The sequence below is a fragment of the Heptranchias perlo genome, chromosome 2 (genome assembly GCF_035084215.1).
Source record: "Heptranchias perlo isolate sHepPer1 chromosome 2, sHepPer1.hap1, whole genome shotgun sequence".
Taxonomy (NCBI): Eukaryota; Metazoa; Chordata; class Chondrichthyes; order Hexanchiformes; family Hexanchidae; genus Heptranchias; species Heptranchias perlo.
This window is the reverse complement of record NC_090326.1, coordinates 79,062,212-79,076,623: the sequence shown is the minus strand read 5'-3', so window position 1 is coordinate 79,076,623 and position 14,412 is coordinate 79,062,212. Positions and strand designations below refer to the sequence as shown.

At 41.1% G+C, this 14,412-nt stretch overlaps 1 protein-coding gene across 5 annotated transcripts in view; it reads right to left on the bottom strand.

Annotated features, from left to right (window-relative positions):
- The window catches only part of hycc1 (hyccin PI4KA lipid kinase complex subunit 1), an 82,586-nt gene that overhangs the window by 32,046 nt on the left and 36,128 nt on the right, over nt 1-14,412 (bottom strand). For all 5 annotated transcript variants that reach the window (XM_068003567.1, XM_068003602.1, XM_068003585.1 and 2 more), the window contains exons 6-9: nt 13,106-13,285; nt 9,961-10,041; nt 6,697-6,812; nt 822-917 (exon numbers count right to left, since the gene is read on the bottom strand). In XM_068003567.1, the coding sequence (XP_067859668.1) occupies nt 822-917; nt 6,697-6,812; nt 9,961-10,041; nt 13,106-13,285 (473 nt within the window). The remainder of the gene's footprint in view (nt 1-821; nt 918-6,696; nt 6,813-9,960; nt 10,042-13,105; nt 13,286-14,412) is intronic.

Below are 14,412 nucleotides of genomic sequence, written 5' to 3'. Positions count from 1 at the left end.
CTTTGAAGTACCACCAGAAAGGGTAGACAAGGGTAATGCAGTAGATGTAATATATTTGGATTTTCAAAAGGCCTTCGATAAAGGTACCACATAGTAGACTCATGATTTGTGTCAGGGGACATGATTCAGAATGGATAGCAAGTTGGCTGCAAAACAGAAATCAGATGTAGAGAAGATGTTTCCACTTTTGGGGGAGTCCAAAACTATGAACCATAAATATAAGATAGTCACTAATAAATCCAGTAAGGAATTAAGGAGAAACTTCCTGGCAGAGAGTGGTGAGAATATGGAGTGAGGCGAATAGCATAGATGCATTTAAGAGAAAGCTAATTAAGTACGAGGCAAAAAGGAATACAGTGATATGTCGATAGGGTGAGATGAAGTAAAGAGAGTGCTCGTGGAGCATAAACACTGGCCGAATGGCCTGTTTTTGTACTGTAAATTCGAAGTAACGAGGACAGTTGAGTGTTGATGTCAATCAGTGCTGGGATTCAAATTCACAATCTTGTGGTTGGCAGCTAAGCACTTTGCTACTTAAGGCTGTTGGGTTATACCATAGTTTAGTTTGTTTAGTAATTATTCAATACCAAAATGTTGCAATATTAAATTTTTCTTTGAATATCTAACTCACCTATTCCAGACATTTTGTTTTAGAACTGCCAGGACAGGCCAAACCAAAAGTGCATCTTATAGTCCTTAAGAAAACTTAATTAAAACATAATATTGCAGTAACCATACTGAAAAAAAGCAGTACATTTTGTTCTTGACATATCACAACTCTCAACAAATTGGCTTTTGAGTTGTGAATCACTGAATCTCACCTGGAGCATGTATGGCACAGAGACTGTAGAGAAGGACAAGGCATGTAGATTATGGCCGCATTGTAACAGAGAAATAGGAATGTCAACACTTCAAACCTGATAAATAAGTAAAGGAAAATTAATCTAACTTGTTAAGAGCATCTCAAAGTTCACAATTTTGCATGTTTTCCATGTCTAATGCAGTTTTCATAGCTGTTTGCTAATATTTAAAAATTAGTGCAAATAATTTAACCTGTGGTGAACCAAGACCTTGATAATCCCTCCTGTTACAGAATGATTCAACTAATTATTCGTCTACATTAACGACTTGGATATGAATGTAAAAGGTATGATCAGTAAGTTCGCTGATGATACAAAAATTGGTAGGGTGGTAAATAGCAAGGAGGATAGCCTCAGTCTGCAGGACGATATAGATGGGTTGGTCAGATGGGCGGAACAGTGGCAAATGGAATTTAACCCGGAAAAGTGCGAGGTGATGCACTTTGGAGGGACTAACAAGGCAAGGGAATACACAATGAATGGGAGGACCCTAGGCAAGACAGAGGGTCAGAGGGATCTTGGTGTGCAAGTTCACAGATCCCTGAAGGCGGCGGAACAGGTAGATAAGGTGGTAAAGAAGGCATATGGGATACTTGCCTTTATTAGCCGAGGCATAGAATATAAGAGCAAGGAGGTTATGATGGAGCTGTATAAAACACTGGTTAGGCCACAGCTGGAGTACTGTGTGCAGTTCTGGTCGCCGCACTATAGGAAGGATGTGATCGCTTTGGAGAGGGTGCAGAGGAGATTCACCAGGATGTTACCAGGGCTGGAGCGCTTCAGCTATGAAGAGAGACTGGGAAGATTGGGTTTGTTTTCCTTGGAGCAGAGGAGGCTGAGGGGGGACATGATTGAGGTGTACAAAATTATGAGGGGCACAGATAGGATGGATACTAAGGAGCTTTTTCCCTTCGTTGAGGGTACTATAACAAGGGGGCATAGATTCAAGGTAAAAGGCGGGAGGTTTAGAGGGGATTTGAGAAAGAACTTTTTCACCCAGAGGGTGGTTGGAGTCTGGAACTCACTGCCTGAAAGGGTTGTGGAGGCAGGAACCCTCACAACATTCAAGAAGCATTTGGATGAGCACTTGAAATGCCATAGCATACAGGGCTACGGACCAAATGCTGGAATATGGGATTAGATTAGACTGGGCTTGATGGCCGGCGCGGACACGATGGGCCGAAGGGCCTCTATCCTTGCTGTATAACTCTATTATTCTGAATGATGGAGCTAGCTGGATGGGCTGAATGCCTCGTCTCATTTCTATAGTTGATTCATTTTTGTACAATCATCTCCACAAACCACTTTTGTACTTCACGAAGATGAAACCACAACTGAGATCAGACAGCGCTTTGATACCAAAATCAGTCTGCAATTCATGCATTAAATTTAGTTCCCACAAAAATCAAGTTTAATCAATTTAATTGTTTGCCTAATGTGGTATAAATAGATAGTGACAAACCAGAGTAAAATCTGTAAAAGAGAAAATACAAGAAGGTCTAAGAAAGGTTTACAGTGCATGTGTGTAAATGCACGAAGCGTAGTAAATAAGGCTGGTGAGCTGCAGGCGCAAATAGCCACACAGGAATGTGTGCTGTGGCGATAACGGAGACCTGGCTCAAAGAAGAGCAGGATTGGGTACTAAATATTCCAGGATACAAGGTGTTCAGGAAAGATAGGGAGGAAAGGAAGGAGGGTGGGGGTGGCAGTATTGATTAAGGAGAATATTGCAGTGCTGGAGAGAGGGGATGTCCTGGAGGGGTCAAGGACAGAATCTAGAGGAAGGATAAAGAGGAGCAAATCTGCAGAGAAATTAGAGTGATGCAAGAGCCATAGAGTAGTGATAATGGGGGACTTCAACTATCCTAAAATAGACTGGGATAATAATAAAACGGGCAAAGAGGGGGAGGAATTTTTGAAGTGTGTTCAGGAGAACTTTCTTGACAAGTACATTTCCGGCCCAACAAGGAAGGAGGCATTGCTGGATCTGGTTCTGGGAAATGAGTTGGGTCAAGTGGAGCAAGCGTCAATGGGAGAACATTTAGGGAACAGTGACCATCGAATCATACGGTTTAGATTAGCTATGGAAAAGGACAAGGAGCACTTGAATAAATATACTCAACTGGAGAAAGGCCAATTTAAGTGGGTTGAGAACAGATCTGGCCCGGGTAAATTGGAATCAAACATTGGCAGGCAAAACTGTAATCAAGCAATGGGCGACCTTTAAAGAGGAGATGGTTCAGATACCGTCTAGGTACATTCCCACGAGGGGGAAAGGTAGGGCAACTAAAGCCAGAGCTCCCTGGATGACGAAAGAGATAGAGAGTAATATGAAGCAGAAAAAAGGGGGCATATGACAGATGTCAGGTTGATAATACAAGCAAGAACCAGGCTGAATATAGAAAATTCAGAGGGGAAGTGAAAAAGAAAATGAAAGGGGCATAGAGAGAGTATGAGAATAGACTGGCGGATAATATAAAAGGGAATCCAAATGTCTTCTATAGGCACATAAATAGTAAAAGGGTAGTAGGAGGAGAGGTGGAGCCGATTAGGGACCAAAAAGGAGATCTACGCATGGAGGCAGAGGGCATGGCTGAGGTACTAAATGAGTACTTTGCATTTGTCTTTACCAAGGAAGAAGATGCTGCCAAAGTCACAGTGAAAGAAGAGGTAGTTGAGATACTGGATGGACTAAAAATTGATAAAGAGGAGGTACTAGAAAAGCTGGTTGTACTTAAAGTAGATAAGTCACCCGGTTCGGATGGGATGCATCCTAGGTTGCTGAGGGAAGGGTGGAAATTGCAGAGATACTTGCCATAATCTTCCAATTATCCTTAGATACAGGGGTGGTGCCAGAGGACTAGAGAACTGCAAATGTGACACCCTTGTTTAAAAAAGGGTGTAAGGATAAACCCAGCAACTACAGGCCAGTTAGCTTAACCTCAGTGGTGGGGAAACTTTTAGAAACGATAATCCGGGACAAAATTAACAGTCACTTGGACAAGTATGGATTAATTAAGATAAGCCAGCACGGATTTGTTAAAGGCAAATCGTGTTTAATTAACTTGATTGAGTTTTTTGGAGGAGGTAACAGAGGGTCGATGTGGACAATGCGGTTGATGTGGTGTATATGGACTTCCAAAAGGCGTTTGATAAAATGCCGCATAATAGGCTTGTCATCAAAGTTGAAGCCCATGGAATAAAAAGGGGCAGCGGCAGCATGGATACAAAATTGGCTAAGTGACAGGAAACAGGGAGTAGTGGTGAACAGTTGTTTTTCAGACTGGAGGAAGGTACACAGTGGTGCTCCCCAGGGGTCAGTACTAGGACCATTGCTCTTCTTGATGTATATTAATGACTCTGATATACAGGACACAATTTCAAAATTTGCAGATGACACAAAACATAGAAGTGTAGTGAACAGTGAGGAGGATAGTGATCGACTTCAAGAGGACATAGACAGGCTGGTGGAATGGGCAGGCACATGGCAGATGAAATTTAATGCAGAGAAGTGATACATTTTGGTAGGAAGAACGAGGAGAGGCAATATAAACCAAATGGCCACCTTCTGTGCTGAACCATTCTATGATTCTATTCTATGATTCTCTACCCGAGTTATGACATTGACCTCAACACACTCAACAGTCCAGGTGTAATTATAAATCTCATCACATGGTTCACATATCTGCAATCTAGCCAAACATTAAACATGGTATTGCTCCACAGATTTCAATTTCAAATAATACCTTAAACCTGGCTCATTTTTATGAGCTGGAAAAACAGTAGACAACTGCTAGTTAATTTAACTTGCGACCCAATTATTTCACAAACATACTGGGCTATAAATTCAGCCGCTTAATGCTTTTTTTTTTAAAAAGGCGCTACGCCGCCTAAAGTTCCAAAATGGCGACCGGAACGCACACGAACGCTTCTGGCATAACATGTGCCAGACTCCATCTTGGTAAAAGCGTTTGCGCACACGCAGAAAACGAATGCCAGTACCATGTGAAGTAAGGGGAATATGCGTTAGATCAGCATGCAACGCTAATTTAAAGGGACAGATACGATTTTGGAACTCAACACTCCAGCTAACGCACTGTCTTAACCACGCACAGCTGAACAGATGTGGATGGCCCCCCCACCAGCGCTATTTAAAGGGACCATGCATGATTTACAGATTAGTTGCTGGTTTATTGCTCCTGGCTGCTGATGCATTTGTACCTATTTTTGGAGGTTTCCTACGCTTGAATACTAGGACTAGGGGGACATAGCCTAAAAATTAGAGCCAGGACTTACAGGAGTGAAGTTAGGAAACGCTTCTACACGCAAAGGGTGGTAGAAGTTTGGAAGGCTCTTCTCCAAACGGCAGTTGTGCTAGCTCAATTGTTAATTTTAAATCTGAGATTGATAGAATTTTTGTTAACCAAAGGTATTAAGGGATGTGGGGCTTAGGCAGGTATATGGAGTTAGATCACAGATCAACCATGATCTCATTGAATGGCGGAACAGGCTCGAGGGGCTAAATGCCACTGCCACTTGCTGCCTCCTGTTATGCGCCACCTTCTCCTGCAAGAAAGCAGGACGTATGTCGGTGAGTGTCCCACAGAATGTTTTGGTGATGTGCCTGTCATGGTTGAATAGCTGCCAGTGTGTGTGACCTGTGAGTTGTGGGTGTGTGGCTTGCAACAATGGTAATGTGTGAGGGTGAGAGGAAGCATCTGATTGGAAGAGTTGAGTACTGACTGAAAGAGTTGTTGGTATGTGGTGATGGCGGGGGGGTGGGGGGTGTAGTGCGTGCAGCAGCAGACACGGCTAGTGGTGCAATTGGTAGGAGATGCCACTTGACCTCACTTACCTTGACCACTCGTGTCAAAGCATTGAACTTCTTCCTGCACTGCATCCATGTTCGTGGTGCTATGTGCTTGGCATTGACTTTGTCCCCTACTGCCTCTTGAGCATATGTCTGGAAGGCTCTTGCCCCCCCTGCGGATATAGGATGTCCCTCCTTCTGTCCACCTCTTGCACCAAGGCCTCTAATGCATCAGCAGAGAACCTTGGTGCATGCTCTCTCGCAGGTCTGGTACAAACTCAGATCGGCAGATTGGAGAGATCTGGCGTGCAGATTGGAGGATGTGGGATTTAGTAGTGTGCAACCTCTATTTAATGTTTTAACATAACTCAACAATATGTAAGGGACGGGACCTGCAGCTGTGTTTTACGTGCGAGGTGTCTGATCTCCATTCAGACTCCATGCGGACCCGTACCTTATATTTTGCAAGTGAGAGGTGCAGGCTACCTTTATGAGGTGCGAGCCACTCACGTGATATCGGGGCCTCCCTGCTGATGAAAAGCCATTCAACAGCGCAGCCAAGCCTGGCTGCTTGCCGGAATCAGGTAAATGACCAGGCAGCATGAATCTCACGTGCTGCCTGCATCGCAATGACTGGGCACGGGTTAATTGCGCACCCCGACCCCTGCGCCCTGACTTGGGGGTTATCGAATTTAACCCCCATACTCTCAGCTAGCTAGTGGTTATTTTAGGGAGGGATATGCCACCTGAACCTAAATGGATTATATTTACTGAACAATCTTCAAAATGTGGACCTGCAAGAACCTATGTATACCACACTTTGCAATGAGATTAGGGGAAAAAAAACTTTTACTATATTCTCCTGAAGTATTCTTTTAACAAACACACTTACCTACTGAATTTTATTTAAAACTGCCAATGATTTTTTACAGTTGAATTTTAAAACTATATTGAATCAGTTGTTACTGCCAGTTACTTGTGCTACTTTACACATTTTCAAATATCTGCAGTCCAATTAGTACATACCTGTTTTGTGCTGTAAAGGTTTCCCTTTGAGAGTGAGGTCCAGTATGCACAACTCTAGTCAAGCCATGTCGAGATAAAGCGCCTTCTGTAAGTGCCATAGAACCAAAACTAGAAGGCTAAAGCACCATTTGAAAAGGTTAATTAACAAAGTATACATCAAATAACAAAATCTGGAAATGGTGGAGATACAATTCTACTGCATAAGTTTTTGAAAAACAACTATTTTTGTATGGTAATGTGGGTAATGCAGCACATTGTAACATCAAAACACTGTGCCACGGAGTAGTGGGGTACAGGTTTGATCCCTGTCAATGAGAGCTCAATCTCAATCAAATTGCTGTGGAGGAAGAAAACTGAAAGGAGTACTGTCAGTATTGCATAACTGTCTCCTAGAGATCTAATAAGAGGACTTCTTTCAGTTGCCCTCTATTGCTTGCACCCCTAAGTTATCACATGTGTTTAGGTCAATTTGGAATTCCAAATATAGGCCTAGTGATGTAACTAGTCAACGTATAGTATTCAGTCTCTTAAATTACCCAAAATTCAGCTTCTGAAGACTCCATTTGGGCTCCCATTTTAAATATGGAATTAAATATTTTTCTACTTCTGACACTCCATATCAACATCAAGCAAACAGAGATTTTCCTGGCTTCGCTTGACCTACCTAGGTAGAGTGAATACTAAATCCCAGTTAAGCATCCTTAAACTAGTACCTAATGGGCACGACCTAAGTGCCCACTCATAAAACTGCCATGAAAAGCACTAACTATTATCTAAATAAGACAAGTGAATAGTTATTGATCTGATGCACTCCAAAACCAGCATTTTCACTGCTCTGGGACTTCTTGTGCAAATTGATCTGCTTGGACAGCAAATTGTGCTACACAGAAGTGTCAGAAATTCAAAGGATTTGTTGCAGAAAGTTGCATCACAACAAATCACTTGCTCTATCTAGATAGGAAGAGGTCAATAAAGCACACATGAAGATACATTTTAGAATTAGAAAAGAAATGGAAGTCAGGCGAGCTCTGATTGATATTTTAAGGAGTTCTAGTAAGATAGAAGCTCTGCCTCAAGCCAGGAAGATAATGAATGTGATCCTGATTTTTGAAAAAGCTTTGAGATATCAATCAAAGTATTTGAGACAAGTTTTTCTAACATGTAGACTGAAGAACATTTTATAGATTAATTGTGATTTTTGAAGAGTATATGGGCCGTAAGGAATAGCTTGGTTTTAGAAGTAATTGCACATGCTAAGTTAACATACTGAGGCCTAAAAATTCGAGCGTATAGGGGTGCAGGGAGCAAAACCTGCTGTTATAAATTGGATAGCGAGGTGGTGAAGGATAGAATACTAGAGCCTGGTCTTCATTTGCTTCCAAGCCTTTATTCATAGAGCTCCACATTACACCCACACCACACCCTAGGTCAGCTCTCTCATAAATAGATACAAGAGAGTTCTCAAATTGATACACACCACCTGAATACAATTAACACTGATATAAATCATATGGATACACTTAACACCTGCGTCTGAATCGATAGGCTGGAGAGGCACGTAATAATGGGCCTCATTTTCATTGAGCCGACGAGCTGCGGACACCTAATGAACATCTTGGGTGCTTTTTTCCCCCACCCACAGTAACATTGTCCCTTATGCCTTCCAAACATCATGTCTCCCAGTGTCACACCCAGAACCATATGTACTTTTCCGCAGAACTTGCTGGATAGCAATCTGGAGGAGGAACCTTGACTGACTTTTGGCTCGTCTCTAGTCCAAAGACGTGAAGGCAAATTACCTCACCCCAATTAATACTCTGGGAACTGAATTTGCGATCTGTTTTTTAAAAAATATTTAATATTATGGCTTAGTAAGTTACCATTAGGCCATCAAAGAAAATGGAAGAAAATAAACTTGATAAGCCAAATAGCCTACTTTAAGGGCTTATGACTATCTGCATTTCTCCGACTCTGACCTCTTGTGCATCCCCAATTCCTCTGCCCCACCATTGGCGTCATTGCCTTCAGCCGCCTAGCCCAAAGCTCTGGAATTCCTTCACCAAACCTCTTCGCCTTTCCACCCCTCTCTCCTCCTTTAAGGTGCTGCTTAAAACCTATGTCTTGGACCAAGTGTTTGGTCACCTGTCCTATGGTAACCTATCCTAATGTTTCCTTTTTTGCCTGTCAAGTTTTGTCTGATTACGCTCCTGTGAAGCACCTTGAGACATTTTACTACGTTAAAAGCGCTAGTTGTTGTATCAAAACTCCAAGAACTACCTACAGCAGTGCTTAAGTTGGTAGAGTACTCAAATTGGTTGGTGCAATATAACTTTGGGCAGGCAATACTAAGTGCACACACTGGCCACTTCCTCTAAAGTGCATGAAACAACAGTAACTTTGAATTCTTAAGACGGTGCGTGTGTCCAGTATAATCCAGCTGGCACAATACACCTGACTCATACTGTCAGATTGAATGTCATAGCATTGAAGGAGGTAAATTTATTGAATTTTAGCGAGCTTTTAGTCTTGCTACAAGCAACAAATTCTCAATTGCCATCAATTAAGCTGATATGTAACCTGCAACGCAATGTTAACTTCAGAGTAAAAACCGCATTGGCTTGATTCAACCACACTTCAAAATAAAATAATCAACTAAAATATTGTTTATGACCAATCTGTTCCCATATTTTAGATAAGCTTCTCTATTGACGCACTCAATTACTTATTCCATTTGGTGACATATGCTTTTGTACTATGTGGCAGAGTTCTAGAAAGGAGGAATATGGTTGGGGGGCAGGGAAGAGAAATAAATTACTTAAAAGGGATCAGGACAGCGCAGCAGAGCAATCTGACAGATACACCCATTCAAATAAAATTGACTGATCTGTACATTTATTCCAATTCCTCCTCTACTTTAAAACTAACCACAAAAGAAATAGATGATAGAATAAGGGTATTTATTTATATAGCAACGGAATGCATTTGCATTGCTAAATACTACATAAAAGGTATTTTAAATTTAGCTCTTCTTTGCAAGAACAATTTACTCCAAACAAAGAGATCCTGTTTAGATGCAAAAAGAATCTTCCAGTGTTAAAATTAAAAGCACTTTCACCTTTCGGTGTTTCATTAGTCACAAAAATATAATTACAAACAAGACTGCTACAAATGGTTGCTGTAGCACCTTAAAGAAAGTAATAAAACGCATGTGATTTACAAACAAGCTTTATGAGTATATAGAATACTCTAAAATAGGCCTCTTACCTCATGATACACTGAAGGTTTTGAAAGAGATGGGATTGTAAAAGACAGCACTTTGCTACATCCATCTTTATCAACAATTTCCTGGAAAACAATTCTGAACATGAATCTTTGATTTAGACAACAATTTGATGTTTAATCCAAACAGCAAGTAAATAAACAAACCATTTATTGAGGGGTATATTTTTTATATCACTTAGTGATCTGATTTAAACATAATGGCCCAGAATTGGTTGCCAAAATAACAGCGAATTTAATGCACACGCCATTATAAATATGTAAATCGTCCAGCAACTTATGGCGAGGAAGAGATACCCCGTGAATTGCGAATCGCCACAAGTTGGACGATATGCGCCACTCCACCGTTAGCCTTGTGAAAAGGGCTGCTCGCCCTTAACCTCCCTGTGAGTTTCCGAAAGTTGCTGTATTTGCACATTAATTACCAATTAAACTCGCTGCAGAAAGTCTATTAATTAATAGCTTAAATAGCCTTTTAACAACGTGATCATTGTTAATGACCGCCAATTAACCTCTGGCCCAGAAAGTGAACAATTTAAGCTGTGGAGTCTCATTCCTTCAGGCAGTGTTGTTGGAGATATTAAAAATGTCAATTTTAAATTTTTTTTGTTTATTTTTTCTCTCCCACTTAATCAAATCTTTCTTTCCCTTCTATTTCTCTTTCTGTATCTGATTTGACATTGAATTCACCCACTCTAATTCACCGGCCTTCTCAGTCCTTCCCCTGTTATTTTTCAATCCTTAAATCTAATTGGTTAAGGAGATACAGTGTTGGTCCCACCGTTCACTGGAGGTCCCAGATGCCCCGTTGCCATCGCCGCATCGTTATCAGTTCACGCTTCCAGCAATCTACAGGGCAAAAAATTTGAACTGAAGGGTGCAGGATAAAGTCTAACTAACTGAGCCGTGAGATGTCCTGCTCCAGCAAATTCCGGCCCACTTGCCCAGAATTTGCTGGAATAGGGCATTTCGCAGCATGTCCCGTCTGTTACATTTTTCTCCTCACGTTCAGCTCGAAATTCTTTTGCGCCACAAATTGCTGAAAGCGCGAGCTGATGTGTAGCGAGATCAACAAGGCATTTGGGACCATGGTGAACGGAGGTACCAACAGTGTATCTCCTTAACCAATGAGATTTAAGGATAGAGAAATAAACAGAGGAAAGATGGAGAAGGAAATAGAATGAATTAAGAGTTGAATTAAGAGTCAAATTAGGTACAGAAACTGAAATGGAGGGAAAGAAAGATTGGACTAAGAGGGGAAAAAAAGAAACAAAATGAAAAGTAAGAAAAAAAATTTTAAATTTTAAATCTGAAGAACCTCTAAAAACTAGCTGCAGGAATGAGACTCCACGGTTTCCACTGTTCCCTTTCTGGGCCGGAGAGGTTGAGTAACATTGCTGGAACATAAATCTTGTAATTAAAAGGGTCCTTACATCATTAAGTACCAACCCCAACTTTCTGCGGTGAGTTTAATTCATTTTAACAGCGCAAATGCAGCAATTTCTTGAAACTCGGAGGTTGACGGTGAGCTACTGTTTTTGCTAGGCTAAAGGCAGAGCGGCGCAAATCATCCAGCAATTTGTACCTCACCACCACCTCCCTCGGCACCTCCACTGTCTCTGATTTGTTACTCTGCTTGTCAGGTACTAGATGAGCAAAAATTTCCTCCCAACTAAATATTGGGAAGACCAAAGCCATTGTCTTTGGTCCCCGCCACAAACTCCGTTCCCTAGCTACCAACTCCATCCTCTCTCTGGCCACTTTGAGGCTGAATCAGACCGTTCGCAACCTTAGCTTCACATTACTAGATCCAGCAGTGATTCCTCTCTCGTTGGGTTTCACACATACTGGGTAAGAAAGGAGTCATGTACACTGTAAAAACTCCATTCTCCTTTCCCTACCTCCTCTTGCCAGTTTATTTGGGGGTAGTCGAAATCTCCTATGATTATTATTCAATTTTTAAAAAAAACTCATTTCATAGATTTGCCTACATATTTCTTCCTCCACTTCCCGTCCACTATTAGGTGATCTGTAGAATACACCTATTAACATGACTGATCCCTTCTTATCCTTTGTCTCAATCCATATGGATTCTGTTTCTATCTTATGTCTCTTTTTTCTATTGCCATATTACCTCTAATTAGTACAGCTACTCCACTCCCTTCTTCCTTCCCCACCCTTTCTAAATAAGATATGTTATGCAATATTTAACTGCCAGTCCTGTTACTTATGTAGCCATGTTTCAGTTATCCCTACATCTGGTTCCTCACTACAAATTATTGCCTCCAGTTCCCCCGTTTTGTTTTGGATGCTGTGCACATTGCTGTACAGACAATTTAATTTGTTTTTAACAACTGTTCCCCTCACTTTATTTTTAACAGTCATTTTGTACTCATATTCTATAACTGTATTTGTTCCTGACCAAATTACCCTTCTTCCTCACCTTGGTCTGACCTTTACTCTCATCTCCTATTTCTTTTATCTTCAGACATACGTTATTTTTACCGGATCCCTTCTCCCATCTTATTAGTTTAAAGTCCTACGATCAGCCCGATTTATCTTTTCTGCTAGGATACTGGTCCCATTCTGGTTCAGGTGGAGACTGTCCCAGCAGTACAGCTCCTTCCTGTCCCAGTACTGGTGCCAGTGTCCCATGAAATGGAACCCCTCCTTCCCACATCAGTCTTTCAGCCATCTGTAAAGATTGGTCCTATAGTCCTAATCCTCTTCACTTTTAGAAGGAATTTAATAACAGTACAGAAGCGGATTTACTCATCCCCTTCTTCAAAAAAAATATTATGATAGATTAATGAAAATGTTCCTTTGAATGTCAATCGTCTTTTGCATAGATACCATTTACCTCCAATTTTGGACTGCATTGAATTTAGATATTGAAAACGTGCATTTATATAGAACCTTTTCAAGACATCCCAGAGCCAATGAATTACTTTTTTTTTTAAAGTGTAGTCACTGTGTTATATAGGCAAAGTTATTAAAAGTTATATCTCGTCAAACAGAATGCAAAAGACTATGGTGGCCCTAAAAAAAATCTAAACAAAACTGAAAAGCTCTTAAAATAAACCGGGTTACTGAATGACAATTTTATGGCAAACCATTTAATATTACATACCAAGTTGTAGATGCCCAAGAGGAGTGCCTCAATGCAGCCACTACTGTGCATATCTCCTGTTGCTATGACTGAAAGGTAGCTCCATACCAGTTCAGGAAGAAACTGTAATGTGAATCTCTTCAGCGCGACCTCACCACTGCGATAAAATTCAAACAACTGGTGGCAAACTGGCTCCAGTAACTGAAATTAAAAATCAAGATGTGAAAGTTTCCAGAAAATATCAATATAATTTTATAAACAAGCTGAAAGAGGACATAAAACATAAAATCAGCATCAGAGCATCAATATGTAAAAAAAAATCTACAAGTCTGACTGTCCTCATTCATCTTGCAGAATCCTGGCGTCCTCTTACTTTGGGAGGCTGTTATGAGGCCTATCCGGAAAGCTCCACTCATTAAAGAGCAGCTGATTTGGTCTCATGGTGGAGGGACTATTTACAAGGTTGGGCATTCCAATAAAGATAGAATGGCAGTCCTAAGTCCTATCTTGTTTGCTTATCTCACCGTTGCAGAACATCCTGATCTTTAAAAGTTTGTTGTGAATGCTTTGGAAAAATAGCAATGCTAACCAGGCTACACGACATCTAAATAGGTTTTATACAAGAGCTGTATAGTTGTGTCCATGTTTCAAGATGTTTGTCCCACTCTAAGGGTAGTAGTCAAGTGCAAGAAATGGGAAAGAGCTGTGGCCACAATCCATATAGCATCTTTTGTTGGAAAACATCATTTGATTGTTAGCTACATTCCGTTTGATCTAGACTTAATGGAATGCATGTTAGTGAGCATGTTTAGATGCAGTATATTCATGTAGTACTTGGCATCACACACTACAAAAATGGCTGTTGCCATCAGCCTCAGGATTCACATGCTGTATTGATCCTGACTCCATCCTTCTGATTTGGTGTTAGAACAACAAGCTGAATAACCCTAAAGCATTCCAGTGGTAATGAACCCAAGACCTTAGTCATAAACCAATAACAATTTGCATTTACATAGCACCTTTAACATAGAAAAATGTTCCAAAGCACTTCACAGGGAGTGTAATTAGACAAAAATGAATGGCGAGCCAAAGAAGAAAATATTAGGAGGAATTACCAAAATCTTGGTCAAAGAGGTGGGTTTTAAGGAGGGTCTTAAAGGAGGTGAGGGAAGTGAAGGCAGAGAGGTTTAGGGAATGAATTCCAGAGCTCAGGACCTAGTAGGCTGAAGGCACGACCACCAGTGGTGGGCAAAGAGAGGGGAGATGCACAAAAGGGCAGAGTGAATGAATTGCAAGTTCTGGATTGGGGTTGGGGGGAGGCGGGGGAG